Consider the following 19249-nt stretch of genomic DNA (forward strand, 5'->3'; position numbering starts at 1 on the left):
GACTTCCCTGGCAAACTGCCGGTCCTTTTAAGGGCCAATCAAATACTGATAAAGGGAGCCTGATCGTACTTTACTATCACTGTCTTATTACACACATACAACACTCGCTAATTTTCACAATTTTAGTAACTTAACATTCTTTAGTTTTTTTTTAACATAAAGCTACACAAAAATTTCAAATGTATACGTAATTCTCCTTACTGTGCACTAGTAGCACACGTCGGATTTAATCTTGGGGAAGGCCCGACTTGAGAATACATTACGCATCGCATACGACCTATGGCTGAGCATCGGCAGCGATCGCTAATTCATAAGTAGTATAGATATAGAAATAGAAGACACGACACAACATAAATAAAAAAATGAATTTTAATTAGGAAAAGATTTTCGAAAAAAATTCTAGTGTTTTTCTTTGGGCGGGGGGGACTTTTCCCCTTCTGGATGCACCACTGCAGTATACAATGTATACAATACCTTGCATTTGAAGTGGGCAATATTTTGTAGGCATCAAACATAAACACACCCTCTCCTTTATTAATATCATTTGCATAAATGTTTGCATAATATCATGATATGATGTCCAACTAGATGAAATAATTAAAGCGAACATTAATAAAGCTATACTTTTATAGCTTTGCTATACAGTCGGGTCTCTTTTTATGCAGTAGATACGTTCCACAGAAAACCGCACAAAAAAGACCTAACTTAGGTTGAAAAATTGGGGATACATTTCATACTTTTCTAAAACCGCATAAAAAACATTGTCATCACAAGATCTCCTAACACCAACTCTAACCAAATGGAAAGGACGCTTCTCAAATTAAAGAATAACAAAGACATCATCATACTTAAAGCCGACAAAGGCAATAATACAGTCATATTAAATACTAAAGATTATGAAGAACAAATTAAAAATCTATTATCTGACACGTCGGTCTATGACGTTCTCAGTACTGATCCTACCCTAAAAAACCATAAACACCAATGAACTATTATTACGTGGAATGACTAACTGGCCTTTTGAAGTAATAAGAAAGCTAAAATCAATGCACCCGCTAACTCCAAGATTGAATGGCGTTCCTAAAACTCACAAAGAAGGTATACCATTACGTCCAATAGTTGATGGAATCTATTCTCCTACTTACCAACTGTCAAAGTAGCTTGCAAAGATTTTACAACAACACATTCACATCTCGGATACTTATATTAAAAACTCACAACATTTTATAGAAAAATTAAAAAAAAAACATCCCTATCTATGAAGATGATATACTAGCAAGCCTGGACATTACATCTCTGTTTACAAACATTCCAGTTGTTGGTGTCATCAACATCTTAGACTTGTTCCCAAGAAACATCACTACCTTGTTCAATCACTGTTTAACTTCTTACTATTTCATTTGGCAAAAAATTGTCTACAAACAACTCACCGGATTAGCCATGGGTAGACCCCTCTCTCCTCCTTGTGCTGACTTATTCATGGAGGATCTAGAGGATAAAATCTTATCCGAAAACCAAAAACTTAGTACAGATATGTTGATGATACCTTTCTCATTTGGAATCATACGAAAGAAGAACTAATGGATTACCTCAACCAAATTTGAAAAAGATGGAAAACTGCCGTTCCTAGACATCTTAATAAAGAAACAAACCAATAATAGTATTACCCTATCTGTAAAAAAAGTCTCATCATATTTCCCAGAAACTTAGCATTATCCATATGCTCAAGAAAAGAGCTATACATTACACAACAGACCAAGATGACCTACAAACGGAATTAACTACGATATCCAGAGAGCTATCTTTAAATGGTTATCCAAAAATACTCTGCAACAAGATTCTCTTTACTGATATACCACAAAGACAACGTGATGACGTCCAATACATCAGTACTTACTATTCCATTTGTCAGCAGCATTTCCAAAAAATTGGCTAACCTTCTAAAACCACATAATATCAGAGTAGCATTCAAGCCGGTCAACACTATTCGGAAAATTTTAAGATCACCGAAAGACCCTCATCCATTCTACAAGTACTCTGGAGTATATAATATACCTTGCTCATGTGGTATTAGTTAAGTAGGTCAGACCTCTAGAAGCTTCGAAACGAGAAAGAAAGAACACATAGGGTATGTCAGAAACAACAGACAAGGCCATTTCAGGCCTTTCTTGCCATTTTCCCCCTACCAACCATCTCAATGAGTGGGATAAAAGCCTTATGCCCTGCATAGAAGATAACTACCATTCCAAACCTTCAAGGAAGCAGCTACAGTCGCCCGCACAACTGGAAACCTAAATAACAATCAAGGTCTAACCTTACCAGAAATTTGGAAAGCTTTAATCAGATCATTTAACATCAAAGAAATGAACTTTCACGCCAATTACATCATGAGTCATAACAAATAAATCACGTTCCCAAGACACGCGCATTGTCTCGCACAATACTAATTTTAATACGAATTAGAACTATCAGTTATAACCTAGTCTGTTACCTTCATATAGCTTACTAATTTGTATTCCCTGAAGATGCCGATAGAAAATTTGGCGAAACATGTAGGACGATAAATTAAAAGCCACTTGACTAACATTATAAAAAAAGTGTAATAGTTTATTTACATAATAGTCAAGAAAGAATACCACACAATACCAAATATTATTGACTTAGAGATTAAAGCGAGACAAATGCAAACTCAAGCTAATTTGCATTTGGCAATCTCACCCCCCCCCCCCACATGCATGAGGATAAATTTATTTAGTTCATGTAGTGCACTACTTCCAATTTATTTTCACAAATGACCTGTGTCACGTTATTCCTGTGGAATATACGGGATGTCATAGTTCACTTTCTCATTAAAATCAGAGCTATTTGCAAGTTAACTTACGTAAAACGCTTTATTTTATGCATAAATGCAAATACATTTTTCTATCTCATACTTCATTAGTGCGATTATCTTATTTATATTATTTATAAAGTTAGTCCCAAAATGCGTTGAATTTAGATAAATACTTGTTTTAATTATATAATACTTAATAATATAAATTAAATATGCTTCATCCCTCGATGACTCTTGACTCCTGGAGGTGTTTCTATAATAATAATAATATTATTATTATTTCATAAGGGAAAAGAAAAAATAGGAATGTGCAATGCCAAAAAAGTTTTTAAGGTGGAAGTCATAACCACTTAAAATATGGAAAGTTAATAAATGCGATTGGCTCATATTATTATTGTTTTATAATTTGTTAGAGAGCTGTTGCACTAAATCGAAAGGAATTTTTTAAAAAAAAATATGCTTCGATTTCTTTGTAGCGTGTTATATTCTAGAATCTAGATATATCCTGGACAATTTCACAATCCCCCCCCCAAAAATTATTCTTTGTTTCAACTACTGCAATCAAAATATAAACGAAGTAAACTTTTACATTTAATCTCTAAATTTCCAAGAATTACATGAACCTTTCTTAATAAGGGGATTTAGGGATTAAGATTATTACAGTTCCTAGCATTCATAATCTCGTTCTTAACCCCTATGTCACTTCTGGTATTAAAGTTCAGCAGTTATTTTAAGTACTGGGAATTCCTTAGTTTTCCAGGAAAATTCTCAGGTTAAAAAAAAGAAAAAAAAAAAGAAGACACTATCTCTTTTTTTTATTATTCTAAAGTTTTTTTTTTATCGTGCGCAATTATTAAACACAAACGAAAAAGAATAATTACTTAGTATTTTTTTAAAGTTGTCACTTATTTGGAAAATGTGGTAGGTAATCAGTCTCTCTATAACAATTTGTCGAGATACAGTGTATTACTGACGTTTTCCCATTCTTCTTAAGTAGTATTTATTTTTATGTATTATTAGGAGAGTTCAGAGCCTAATGATGGAATTTAAAAAAAATCGCATTATCTCCTAGGAGAGATTAACAAAAAAAAAAAGGTCACAACTCAAAATAGCCTCCAACCGAAGTTTCCTTCATCTGTCCAACGACTTCTTTCAATGAACTTGCTAGGCAGAATTATTTAAAAAATAGGGGGGGGTGGAGGTCTAATAATAAAGAATATTTGGGTTTCAGTAAAGTGTCTAATTTTGTTTTTTTATGCTTGAAACAGAAGGAACGCTATATCAGTTCTGACCATAGATCTTGTACTTTTCGACTCACAAAGGCCATTCACCGACAGTTTACACTTCTTCCAATTTTTGCAATGACAGTAAACGTCAAGGACAACGATACGGATGCGCTGGCGTTTTTCATCTCCCAACTACTACTCTCTCTCTCTCTCTCAGGACAATTACTGTAACTGTGTATGCTGTTTCGGATTGCTAAGTTTTTCAACTTTTAGGTCACGTCGTAAACAGCTTTATATGATGATTCCTGACCTTTTGTTGAATCGTTGTATTTTTTTGTTTCAGGGTTACAAATATTATTATTATTATTATTATTATTATTATTATTATTACGTGACACCTCTAAGGAGTCCAAACACTCATCGAGGGAGGGCACCTACTCTATAACTCTTGGTCTCCACCACTCAATCCACCAACTATAGCGAACCGCATTATCTGCACCAACGCCATCCTACTGCTCACCACCACTAGTATTTTCACAGACAATCACAAAAAAAGTGGAATATTGGAATTAGTTATAACCACTCCTTTATATAAATGAAGATAAAGCGACAAATTATTTTCAGATACCTGTCTTGAAATGATATATCTCAGTTCGAGATTCTTCAAAAATTACCAATACCTTCGCATGCAAATAATTCCGTTTTTTTTTTTTTTAAATATAGGGTTAAAAAAAAAGGCATCTAGTTAACATTGTTTCGCTGTTCAGTCCAGCAGGAATGTAGGCATACTAAACTACTAGGGTGTGCTGAAGAGTTATAATAATCACTATGCAGCAATTAAGGTGTTTGTCAGAACTCCCACTCGATAGAACTCGTTCTTCGAAATCAAGTCTTCCTTACGCTGTTTTGTACAAACACACAATATGCAACTGTTCATAAAAGACATAAGCAAATTTCTTGTTCACACTTAAAGCTCTAGAACAGGGGCGGGGGGAAACCCTTAGTATGCCAACGACTTTTTTCCAGCACACATCCCAGTGCTCACTTTAAAAAATAATTAAATAAATATCACATCTTCGCTGAGTTGTATATTTTAACTTAATGGAATGCACTTTTATTAAGTAGTGCGATACCAAATAAAATGTAATAAACAAACAAACAGTATCAACTGTTTTAGTAATAATAATGTTTTAGTAATACGAAAATGAAACATGAAAAATGCGAAAAGTTGGCCTAAAGGAACTTCAAGAAGTGATGCAAACAGTAACCAAGGTGGTTAATTACATTTCCGCACGCGCTTTGAATAAAAGACAATTTCAGAATCTATTGAATGAGGTGGATTCAATGTAATGTACAAAGAACTAATAATGTACAATGTTCGTTGGCTTAGTTGAGGTCTTGTTCTGAAATGATTTGTTGAATGCCTAAATAAGATAAATCAAGATCTTTTTGACTAATCAACAAATGTCTTATACAAAATGTATAATATCGTGTGGGTTTATAAACTGATGTTTTTTGCAAACATTTAAATGACTTGAACCTTAAACTACAGGGCTCTGGTAACTCTTGATGTTATGTTTGATGTCATAAAGACATTTGGAATGAAACTAGGATTTTTTAAAAGGGATGTAGACAGTGAGAGATTTAGATATTTTCTAAACCTAAATAATATATATATATATATATATATATATATATATATATATATAAATCAGAATTATTGTTTATTCTTTTGCTGATGTTAAAAATTGCGTTTTAAAATTGTGTTACTGTATATAGCTGCTAGAATTACAATTAAAAGCAAATATAAAATATACACGCCATCAATTAGTTAAAATTCCGTCACTATTCTTACATGACTTACAATAATCATTCTTATAATATTCTTGGATTTTACCGCTAGTGTGATTTTTGATTATTTGAAAAGGTTCTTCCAATACTTAAAAGATACAAAATAACGTTCCCCGTAAAAAAATTTTGCATCAAAAATTTGGAGATTTTGGCATGAACACACACTTAAAAAGGTTGCCCACCCCCTGCTCTAGAAGGTCAAAGAGCTTTTAATGGTCACACATCCACACTCACGCAAACTAGACGCTACACTAATAGTTCTAAAACTTATATTGGATGAAAAGGTAAAAAAAAAAAATCAGTGAATCGAAAAAACTGAATTAATATTTCTAGAACACTATGCTATTTTATTATTTGTAATGGCATATATGTTTTGTTGATTAAAATATTTTGCACGTAATGGTTCATTGTCATGATTTTTCCTCCGATAATTTATCTAAATATGAATAAATAAAGTTGTCAAGTAAGCAAGCTAGATTACGCTAATCATTCAATCATGTACTCAATGTTAACATCACAAATGGATCGCTTGATGGCTTTTTTTTTTTTTTTTTGCAACAATGATTATTCAGGTTATGATTCAAGAATACAGTAATTCGTTTCGTTGCTAAGCGGGAAATTAATACAATTTTTTAAAAGATACTTAGCATATACATGCTAATATGCTGGAAATATATAAGGTATCAACATGCCTTATATATTTCCCGAAATATAATAATTGCACAGAAATTCTATTTCTTTCTTATAATGTACACATTAATGAACTCAGATTGTATACACTTATATTTTCATGTTACACACACACACATATATATATATATATCTTTTTTTTTTTTTTTTTTTTTTAAGATTTGAATGACTAGAACCGAGATTTAAGTTAAAAGGTTTTAATATTAAAAACTACTAGTTTCGGCTTGTAACAGCATTCAATCAATAAACAGTCTACCTTAATATATTAAAATAACATATTAATTTTAATATATATATATTAAAATTAATATATTAAGGTAGACTGATTACAAGACTGTTTTTTGATTGAAGGCTGTTATAAGCTGAAACTAGTAGTGTTTTAATATTTAAAACTTTTTACTTAAATCTCGGTTCTAGTCATTCAAATCTTTTAATATATATATATATATATATATATATATATATTAACTCTCCTGGAGTCAAAAACTCATCGAGAAAGAGAGAGAAGTTTATATTTATTTCCAAAATCGAGATTTCATTCTGTTTGTGATATTAGACACAATAATAAGCAGAAAGTTTGCAATGAGAAACTATGCTTGAATATTATTATCAAACTTAAAATTAAAAATACTGTTATATTGTGTAATTGCGATTAAATTCAAATAACACTGCAACGTTTATTGCTCAGAATAAACAGGAACATATTTTTATTGTTTATTATTTTTGCGAAAAAAAAAAAATGCGTGTTTCATTTTAGTGAATTATTCAAGCACAAAGAGAGGATTTCTTAAAGCTGAAAATGACGTCATCGAAAGAGTTAATTTCCAGAGGCGTCTTATTTAAATACTAAGAATATGAAGAACGGCAGGATTACGAGGAAATACAATTCCTACTGCAGCAATCAAACAAACAAACAAAATACAATTGGCTGTAGTTGTAATAAGCAAGAGCCAATAAGCAAGACAGTATACCATGTGCTGGGAAAAGTAGCTCTCTGATTGATTAATAGTAATGGCCATTAGAAACTCGGGCATCGCATAAAAGTAGGGGTTCAGGAAAAAAAAGCGTAATAGATCTGATTGCGGAGGCCAATTATGACCCCGATTAGATCTTTGGTAGTATTACAGCAGTGAAGCTAATTTTTGTTTTTAAAGAGTGAAGTTAAGTTTTGTTTTGTGATTATTTGATGCATCAACAGCGTGCTCGATCATCAGAGCAGGTAAGACTTTTATTTTATTTATTTTATCTTCAAAAACATTTTCCAGACCCTCTACTGTTCCCAGCCCTGTGCAGCACTCAGTGTTGAAGGGACAAGGCAGGTCCTTCCCCCACATCAAGTCTAGATTATGGATTCACCATATGAAGATCTCTCCTTCAAAGAACTTCTAGCTATCTTTCGGCAAATTGGTAACATCCTACACACCAAATGGCCAGGAAAGATAGAAGTTCATCAGATTATGGAGGTCGAGACAGAAGACCCTCAAACCTCCGAAAATTCTCCTAGCCTCACACATGACAGCGTCAATTCCTCCGCTGCAGAAACAGATTCTAAGGATTACCAAGAAGTCAGCAGAAAGAAGAGAAAGAAAGGGTCTCTTGCTGCAGAACCTGAATCTGCACCTGAAATGGACACATCAGCACAATCTAGTGCAAGCACGGAGATAAATATACCGACACAGTCCAAAGAGCGGATCCCACCAGTAGTCCTGCGATCGAAGGAAAAATGGTCGTTACTCGCAGAGACGATGAAGAAAAGTAACATAAAGTTCTCGTCAGCCAAAAACACAGATGACGGAGTACGCATACAGCCCGAAGGAACAACGGACTACCGCCAGCTCACCAGACTTATGGACGATCATAAAATTCCCTACCATACTTACCAACTTAAAAGTGAAAAGAACCTCAAGGTAGTGATCAGAGGATTAGTAGAAAATATAACAACAGAAGAAATAGCTACTGACCTCAGATTACAAGGCTTGGAGCCAGTCAAGATTTCGCGAATGTATCGCGCAGACAAGCGCCCCATGCCTCTGGTCTTAGTAGAGATCAGTAAAGACCAGAGGGAAATTTATGATCTTAAAATAGTCTGCAACTTGGTCATCAAGACCGAGCCACTACGAAGAAAGGCATCGGCTGGTCAATGCCATCGCTGCCAAAAATTTGGGCATGCGCAAATGTTATGCAGAGCAGACTACAAGTGTGTGAAGTGCGGTGGCAAACATTCCTCGCACACTTGCGTCAAGCCAAAGACCACACCTGCTAAATGTGCGAACTGCAGTGGCCCACATCCTGCAAACTACAAGGGTTGTTCTCTCCACCCATCAAACCTTCAAAAGCCTAGACAGGAATTAACCCAGCCCACTCAGAAAAATATTGTGAGATCTGTGCCTGAAATCCAAGTGCAAAAAGTCACACCAGATAAATCATATGCTTCTGTGGTTTCCTCGAGTAACATTAAGGTACTCCCTGCAACTAGCTGTCAAAATTCCTCAGCAATACTCGCTGCCTCACTTGGGGAGATGCTAATGGCCTTCAGCAAAACAAATCCAAGCCAGGCCGACACCAGCAAATTCCTTAGGAATACTCAAGCCATCTTCTCCATGATTAATGACTAACCCGGCTTTAACATCAAATTCTATGCAGATAATATTCTGGAATGCAAACGGTCTAAACAGCAAAATTTTGGAATTACAGGAGCTTACAGATCATTTGCAAATTGATATTCTCCTCATTAACGAGACGCACCTACGTCCCTGCGATAATCCCAAACTCAGAAACTACTCGTTACTTAGAAATGACAGACTAAATGCCAGAGGTGGCGGCACTGCCATCTTTGTCAGAAGAAACATTCGCTATAATGAGATTAAGAAGATTACTACATCTAACCTCGAGGTGACAGGCATAGAAATTCTTACCAACAATGCAGGCAGCTTAAAGATGTACTCTGTATACAACCCCCCTGGCAAACCTCTACTCCCCTCTGATCTCTCTCAGCTAGTGGATACAAATGAAGCAGTAATAGTAGCAGGAGACCTCAATTCCAAGCATCCTTTATGGAACAGCAAAAGCTGTAACAACAACGGAATGATCCTCTACAACTTTGCCTTGCAGAGAAATATCGTTATTGCAGGCCCGATTGAGCCAACACATTACGGAGCGACCGGCAGACCTGATGTTTTGGATATTGCTATTTTTAACAATATTTCTCATCAATTCCGACTTCAAGTAGTTGACGAGCTAAGCTCAGATCATAATCCAGTACTCTTAAGTCTAGGGGAGGAACCTGAGCTCATTCCCAGCCAATCCCACACAAACTTTGCAAAATTCAAGACTAAAATGAACACTATTATAGACTCAGTACCGACTATTTCCACCCGTGAAGAAATCGACGCGGCAGTCAACAATCTTGAATCTAAAATACAGGCTGGCTTATCCGCAGCTTGCTCTACTTCTACCCCAGCTCAAGTAAACTTACTTCCTGCAGAAATCCTTGCTCTGATAAGGAACAAAAATAGGCTCAGACGCCGCTATCACAACACGCTATCTCCGCAAGACCGTCAGGAACTAAACAGAGCGTCCAACCTCGTCCGTTACGCTCTAAAAGATCACAGAAACCAGCAATGGGAAAGAAAACTCTGTTCTCTCAAAACCGAAGATAATTCTCTGTGGAAGTTGACTAAAGCTCTCCGTACAGATCGCTCTAACATCCAGCCCATTCACGGAGAAAGTGGTCTTGTTTACAGAGATGACGAAAAAGCAGAAGCACTCGTTCAATCCCTCCAACTTCAGTGCCGTCCTAATTATGCACAAGCGGATCTAGTCTTCATAGAAAAAATACACCGTAAGGTACGCTCTGTGCTTCGGAGACCTTGTAGCTATAAAAATATCTGCCCCACCTCACCTAAAGAAGTCTATTCAATCATCAAGAAGCTCAAAAACAAAAAAGCCCCTGGTCCAGACGAAATTACCAACAAAACAATCAAGGCCCTCCCACACAAAGCTGTCATGCATTTAGTAGCGATTATCAATGCAATTCTGAGAATTAATTATTTCCCCTCAAGATGGAAACAAGCCGATATTTTCCTTATTCTCAAGCCTGGTAAAGCGCCTCAGATGCCACAGAGCTATAGACCCATCAGTCTTCTATCATGCCTAGGAAAAATAGCAGAAAGAGTCATTCTCAACCGACTTAATGAGGAGGTGATTAAAAATAACATCATTCCGAAAGAACAATTTGGTTTCCGTACTGGACATAGCACTACACATCAAATTCACAGACTGACTGAGTTCATCACTACAGGCTTTAACTGGAAACAGCACACAGGAGCTATCTTTTTAGATGTTGCAAAAGCTTTCGATACAGTCTGGCACAAAGGTCTCATCTACAAATTAATTGCAGCCAACATCCCTCTTTATCTTACCAAAATTATTAACTCCTTTCTACAGGACCGTAAAATTCAGGTTAAGTTGCGTGGAATCAGATCCTCACTGAAAAAAATCACTGCTGGTGTCCCTCAAGGCTCGCTGCTCTCACCGCTGCTTTTTAACATCTTTGTTTCTGATGTTCCTAGCACATCACTAACCACTATAGCTAGTTATGCGGATGATATGGCTATTCTTAGCAGATCTCTCAGGCCTAATATAGCTACTCAGCGATTACAAACTGCAGCAACAAATTTAGAAGACTGGTTCAAAAAATGGAGAATATCTGTAAATGCCGATAAAAGCACTGCCATTCTTTTCACAAGAAGACAAGCATCTCATGTTGGAGAAGTTAAACTTTTTAACACAGCCATCCCATGGAGATCTAGCACCAAATATCTGGGCATTCAACTAGATAACCGTTTAAACTTTAATTCCCACATAGTTTATGCATGCAAAAAAGCAAACTCTGCAATTGCACAACTCTACTCTCTCCTCAATAGAAGAAGTCAAGTCAGCACTGATAACAAACTACGGATCTACAAAACAATTATCAGACCATCGTTAACTTACGGATCACCAGCCTGGGGGCACACTTCCCCCACAAACATCAACAAGCTACAAGTTATACAAAACAAGTGCCTCCGTATGATCTTCAACGCTCCGTGGTTTGTCCGAAATACTCTCTTACATCGAGATGCCGATATTCTAGATATTCCCACTTTCCTCCATAACAGTGCTACTGCTTATTTTGCCAAAGCAGCTGTTCATCCAAATCAACTCATTCAAGAGTCATCAAATTATGACGAACACGATAGGTGGAAACACAAGCGCCCGAAAGCTGCTTTGCTTATCGATTCTGGTACCTCCATACAACCCTAAATAGGGTGAGCCAGGTGCTCGCTAACACTTAATTCATGACTACTCATACAGATTAAGGGATCGAAGTCCACGGGACTGTAATCCATCTAGCCAAATCAGGTTATCAGGTTATCAAAAAGCGTAATAATCGTTTTTTCCCTCTCCAGGATTTGATTGTATTCTTAGCCAAACAAATGTCTAGTCGAGGAAAAGTTAAAGGAAAGAGCAGGACACGCTCCAGTCGTGCAGGCATTCAATTTCCAGTGGGTCGTATTCATCGTCTCTTACGTAAGGGTAACTATGCCGAGCGTGTAGGTGCTGGTGCTCCGGTGTATCTGGCCGCTGTGATGGAATATTTAACAGCTGAAATATTAGAACTTGCAGGAAATGCCGCTCGGGATAACAAGAAAAGCAGAATTGTTCCTCGACATCTCCAACTAGCTATTCGTAACGATGAAGAGCTAAACAAATTGTTACGTGGTGTAACAATAGCTGAAGGAGGAGTCCTACCACACATTCAGGCTTCTCTGCTTCCAAAGAAGACGGAAAAAAATTCTTAAAGACTTCCCTGGCAAACTGCCGGCCCTTTTAAGGGCCAATCAAATACTGATAAAGGGAGCCTGATCGTACTTTACTATCACTGTCTTATTACACACATACAACACTCGCTAATTTTCACAATTTTAGTAACTTAACATTCTTTAGTTTTTTTTTAACATGAAGCTACACGAAAATTTCAAATGTAAACGTAATTCTTCTTACTGTGCACCAGTAGCGCACTTAGGATTTAATCTTGGGGGAGGCCCGACTTGAGAATACGCATCGAATACGACATATGACTGAGCATCGGCAGCGATCGCTAATTCATAAGTAGTATAGATATAGAAATAGAAGACACGACACAATATAAATAAAAAAATGAATTTTAATTAGGAAAAGATTTTTGAAAAAATTTCTAGTGTTTTTTCTTTGGGGGGGGGGGGCCTTTTCCCCTTCTGGATGCACAATACCTTGCATTTGAAGTGGGCAATATTTTGTAAGCAAAGATAAACACACCCTCTCCTTTAATAATATCAAGATATGATGTCCAACCAGATGAAATAATTAAAGCGAAAATTAACAAAGTTATACTTTTATAGCTTTGTTATACAGTCGGGTTTCTTTCCATGCGGTAGATACGTTCCACAAAAAAACGCATATAAAAAATCGCACAAAAAAGACCTAACTTAGGTTGAAAAATTAGGGATACATTCCATACTTTTCTAAAACCGCATAAAAAACATTGTCATCAGAATTATCGTCGCTATTAGTTTCGTACAGAATTATCGTCGCAAACTAATAGTTTGCGACGATAATTCTGTACGTTTGCACCAGTTTGCAAATGGTATCGTTTTCGAACTGGTGCAAAATCACTTTCATCACCAGAAGAGATAGTCAGCGCATCAGATCTGTATGGTAAAGGCAATGGTTCTTCACAAACAGAATTAGCTTCACCCTCCTTCTATGCTAATTTTTTGCTTCTGACAATGTAATCAGTGATTAAACTTTGCGATGATGATTTTACTAATTTTTTATACAGCTCGCGATATCCAGACATGCGGTTCTTCAGCTCACGTTGGAATTTAAAGGCTCGTTCAGAATTTGTCATTAACAAGAAAACGATTTTCCAATTTATTGCACAATTCAAGACCTTCTCGAATTATATTTGCAGTGAAGGGAACAGGTTATTCTTCTAATTAAGAGGGAGATGTTAAATCCCGTTTTATTTTATAGCCGGGTACGAAACACGGGTCGAAATCCATCGATATCCATAGTTTCAAAGCCGAAAAAAATAGACTTTCGGCTTATTATCTTTGTAGGTTATTCTTCTGTTTAACTATCCTTTTCTGGATCTTCGATTATATCTAATTTAATCGATATCAAATAATATCATCATCACTTAAGGCATTATCCACAAGCAATTCGTCTACATCATTCTGGCTAAATTTATCAAAACTTTCTCCACCAATTTCCTGTGCCAAAGTAATGATTTCAGCTGATAATGTAGACGTTTACATGGTTGCAACACATCCAGGCCAAACTGCTTTCCAGCAGGCATTTAAAGTTTGTGGTCTTATTTCAGCGATAGCAGATACAACATGATTTAAACAATCCGAAATAGAAATTTTTTTCCAAACGTTAGTTATCGTTAATGATTAATTTTCTAGTTTATCCAATATAAATTGAAAAGTGTGCTTAACGTAATATTTTTTTAAAAGTAGCAATTATGCCTTGATCTGATGACAATTCTCCCCCCCCCGTCCATTATCTGCTCTAGCAACCGTGATTTACACAACTAAGCAAAATAGATCAATGAAATTTAAAAAAAAAAAATCATTGGGAACCATATATTATTTAAAAGCTCATTTTAAGAATCCCATGTATCTATACGCAGTCAATTAAGATGAGGTACAGTACGCCCACAGATTCGAGATCCCTCGACACCTCTGCGCATGTCACAAAAAGGAGAATCCATTCCGATAATAGGGTAATCAATCCGTCTTCTGGGATGAGTTGTTTATTATTATTACACGTCGGAAAATTAACTTCTTTTATGATCATTGTAATAGTTTTTAAAGTGGTAACTATTTTGCTTGTATAACAGTTGGGAAATTTTATCTATAAAGCACGTGATTTCGCGTGTTGGCGACCAATTCGTACGTCCTTCATTTCTTTCTCCCCTTGACCATGAATCGACTATTCTTGGCACCAAGCTAAGCGCAGCTCTACAAAGTGTGGGTGAACTATAAAGAGTGTAGTATTCGGATTTAAAAAAGTTATTCCTCTATTTATTTAAAGGAGATAGAAATAAAATTAGAAATTACAGACCAATACCTTATACTATCCACCGTATCAAAGGTTATTGAAATCCTCATAAAAATGATTAAATAACTTAAATAATAATTATTTAATAGCTTTAATTTACTTGATTATTTTATTTAATTTAATTATTTAATAAATAAATAAAATAATAAATTCAATACGGGTTTAGACCCGGATTGAACACCGTTAAAAACGTCGAACATAAAAGTTTATATAGTGGAATAAATAAATGAATGTATATAGCAGCCGTTTTTCTTGATATATCTAAGGCGTGTGTTCATCATGACCTTTTACTACTACTGAAATTGTCTAGATACGGCATTAGAGGAATTACTAAAAGAATGGTTCAAATCCTATCTGAATAATAGAAAACAATATACCAGCTATGACACATTCAATAACGCAACAAAAATAATAAAATACGGTATTCCGTAAGGTTCGGGACTAGGACCTATCTTATTTTAATATATGTTAATGATCTGTGTAAATACAAACTTTTGGACAAAATGATATCGTTCGCTGATGATTGGTATTAGTACACCGAAACGACCCTTGAGGATCTAGAAAATCGGATTAACTATGATATGCTGAAACTAAATAAGTGGTTTAGTAATGGTCTTAAAATTAATACCTATAAAACCAAATATATGTACTTCACATTAACAGATAAGCTAGACCACAATATAACCATAAAACGGCCTGAAAAAAAAAAAAAAGTAGTGATATCTCCACAAAACTGCTTTGTTAAAAACACAAAAGCAATCAAGTATTTGGGCCTCCATATCGATATCAATTTGAAATGGAACTCCCACATCACATATAAATGTGATGTGGGAGTTCATTTTTAACAAAGAAATATTATTTTTATCTACGAATTTATAAAATAAATTTTATTATTTTTAATTACTGCATTTACAAATTTATTTTAACAAAAAATAAATTGAGGTTCGTAATTAACAGAATATATTATTATCTTAAAATATTTGTAAATGCAGCATTCTTAACATGCTTATATTATTTTTATTAATCAATAAATTCCTCATTGCAATATGATATCGCCTGTTGGAGTGTTGATTACTACAATCCACTTGCTTTGATACGAATACAAAATAGAATAATTGAGCTATAGCCATTACTGACTTCGCACATTCAACCAACGATCTGTTTGGCATTCATAATATTTTGCAATTACAGAAACTCCATCCTTATTGTTGTACGCCAGCAAAGGTTGGGCGATTGGTAGAGCCTCTACTACTAGTGGCTCACGCAAAAAGTTAAGCAAGTTTGAGCGCGGTTAGTAGTTGGAAGTCTTTGAACTCCATGGAGGCGTCACATAATAATAATATTATACGTAAGAAAGAACATTGTAAGTTTTTCGGTATATAACGTAGACTATGGTTTACGTGACTGGAACTTGTTGGTAGTATCCTCTCATAAATTCTTTGAATACCTAGAAACAATCCCCTCCCTCAAAAAAGTAACCTTAGAATGTGCTTTCAGAAAAAGATTGCTACCTCATGAAACTAAATAATGTTGACCTTTATTTTAAACGTATATCATAAGAGATCGCTATAACTTATATACCATGTCCAATTATGATTCTAATATATTTTCATGTTATGTGAGTCTTCATTGACTGTATCTATGAAGACTTTCATGTTATGTGAGTCTTCATAGATACAGTCACTGGATTATGCAGTGACTGTATCGCACAAATTTAATTTTATAGTCACCAGTATGGCTACGGCCTTTGATTACACATTGAAAATAAATAAAATATTGTAAAAACTCACTACCTTATTTTATCTGATAATGTATTTTACTCTATTTGTATATATAAGGAAAATATTTTTATTTGTCTATAAAAAAATAATCCGCCCAAAATAAAGGTCAAAACCAACAGAAAATGTTGATAGTATACTTGAATTGCATATTTATAAATATTATGTATATGTGATGAGAATAATAAATAAATATTATAAACGTGAAAAATAAATAATTAAATAAAGTGGACATATTTAAAAACGAAAACAAATTCAAAATTGAAATTACTATATATTTTTATAGTTTTGCAGGCTTCCTTCTGACAATTTCGATTAGTTATTTATTAGTACAACTTAGCGATTGATGGCATTGTATTGAATAATTGCATAGTAAATTATTTTTACGGCACGCACAGATTCATGTGAAGCATTTAGATTTGCAGTCACACTTCCGATATCCTTGCTCGATGAAAAAATATTATCCTGTGATAATATTTTTTCATCGAGCAAGACGGGAATCGTTGTTGAGGACCAGCGAAATAATATATAATGGATTTATTATTATTCGACACTTCTATGGAATCTTCGGACTTTTCGCGAGAGGTAATGAGTCCCGACATTTTGATAAGGCAGTGTCTAATGTGCTTTGGCCATTACTATCCTGAAAAACAAAAGACTGAACTTATTTATTATTTTTCGAAAATACATCACGAACTATTGCTCAACACAGTGCTGTGAAAATTATTTGCATTGATAGTCAACATGTGGATATTGTACTATGTTTATATTATTTTATTAAAGAAACATATAGTACCCTCAGACAAAAACGCTGTTATTCCAAGTTTTTCCAACGAACGGCATCGCCTTATAGGCAGCTACGGGTATCCCTTTAAGTGGAAATTAATTGAATAAGTATGGATCTAAAAAGAAAAACTTTAAGAAAAAAAAAAGGTACGAGGGGTTTCTGAAAATTAAGGTAACATTTTTTCTTAATAATGGTTTAAGGGAATGGGATAAAACACGATGGATAGATAAATTCGTTAATAACATTCAAAAAGTCCGCCAATGCAGTGTGATGTTACTGTCGCTTCACAGCGACTGCCATATGAGTGGGGTCCAAAACAGGTCTACGTTGTTATTCGTTTTTTGTTTTCTTTTTCTCAAGCAAAAGGGTCTTCACAAAGTGACATTCACTGTAAACTGATTGCTGTGCATGGCGAGAAGGTGATGCCAAAGAAGCATGTTTTTGGTGTAATGAATTTAAAGCAGGCCGTGGTGATATTGAAGACATCGGACGGATAGGCCTTCATCGAGAAAGACAGAAGACATTTCGCTCATTAAGGGCATCGTTGTTGAAGACCAGAGACCGAGACTGTGTGAAATTGCACACGTGATTGAACTTGAGTAACTGCAATGTTTACGAAATTGTTCACGATATCCCTGACTTTTGAAAGGTGTGCTCCCGCTAGGTGCCCCAACAGTTCTCAGAGGAGCACAAGGCAACACGCATGGAAATGTCTGGAAAATCTCTTGCGATACAGGAGACGAAATGTGGGTTCATGTCTTTACTCCAGAGAGCAAACAAGACTCCATGACCTCAAAACATCTACAATTTCCAGTGTGCAAGAAATTCAAACCTTTGCCCACTGTCCAAAAACTCATGGCCACAGTGTTCTGGAATGACCAAGGCGTTCTGTTGGTGGACTTCTTGCCAAAGAGAGGAACAATCAGTGCACTGCTTTATTCTGTCTTTGGAAAAAAAAAAAAAAAAAGGCCAACGACCAAATTCGACGCAAACGACTCGGACTCATGACATGCGGCGTGATTTTGATGCACGACAACGCTACTACATACCACTAGTGAGTGGTTGCACTCGATTCCTTGGGAAATTTTGCCACATTTCCCCTACCCTACAGCCCGGAATTAGCACCTTCAGACTTTATCAGATTTGTTCGTCCTCCTCAAGAAACCCCTTTCCAGAAGGCATGTCATTAAAGGTGAAAAAGTTCATTCATTAGGCGGTGCGATGTTGGTTACTGGGTGTGGGCACGGACTTCAGTACTGTACTAGTATTAATAAATTGATCTATCGTTGGGAAAAGTGCGTCCATAAATTTGGAGACTTCGTGGAGAAGTAATGCAATTCAATTATTTCCTGGTGTATAATTTCAACTTCATATTATTGAATATCCTCGAGAACAAAAAAATGTGTTACCTCACTTTTCGAAAACCCCTCATATATAGTTCAGTTTGCATTTTGTCAACAGGGATGCTTTAACCTTTTAGCACATTGTTAAAAAGATATATGAAAGACAACAAACTGGTTAGAAAAATGGGGTATTATCAATACACTGATGTCCAAAACCTAATGAGAAACACTAATTCTGAACACAACCATAAAGTCAGACGAATCAGCTTGTGGCAATTTGTATAACTGACAATTTCGAATAGAAAGCGGATATATATTCAAATTTTGAATCATGTGCAAAGGGGTTAAGTGGTAGCACTCAACAGGATACAAGGCAAAAGGTTACACTAAGTGGATTGTGTTTGAAGAAAGCTCTTTTCGTGAAGGAATAGAGATGCAAACTTGGATGTCTTTTTATGTCTCAAAGGCATCATATAGATTTCATGCGAGGAAGAATCACTGGAAAGATTGAAGGCCACAGTGTTTCAAGCAACCAATGGAATATTCCAGACGTTTGCTAAGAGATAGCCCTCGCACTACCACGGAACATGAAG

At 35.5% G+C, this 19249-nt stretch overlaps 1 protein-coding gene across 1 annotated transcript; it reads left to right on the forward strand.

The window, feature by feature from the left end:
* The first annotated feature begins 12077 nt into the window (after positions 1–12077).
* LOC150096957 (histone H2A-like) lies at positions 12078–12443 on the forward strand. Its single transcript, XM_090407812.1, has one exon. The coding sequence runs from the start codon at positions 12078–12080 to the stop codon at positions 12441–12443; it is 366 nt and encodes a 121-aa protein (XP_090263938.1).
* The last annotated feature ends 6806 nt before the right edge of the window (positions 12444–19249 follow it).

This window comes from Typopeltis vanoorti, chromosome 18, assembly GCF_054136105.1.
Source record: "Typopeltis vanoorti isolate ZY-2024b chromosome 18, IOZ_Tvanoo_1.0, whole genome shotgun sequence".
Lineage (NCBI taxonomy): Eukaryota > Metazoa > Arthropoda > Arachnida > Uropygi > Thelyphonidae > Typopeltis > Typopeltis vanoorti.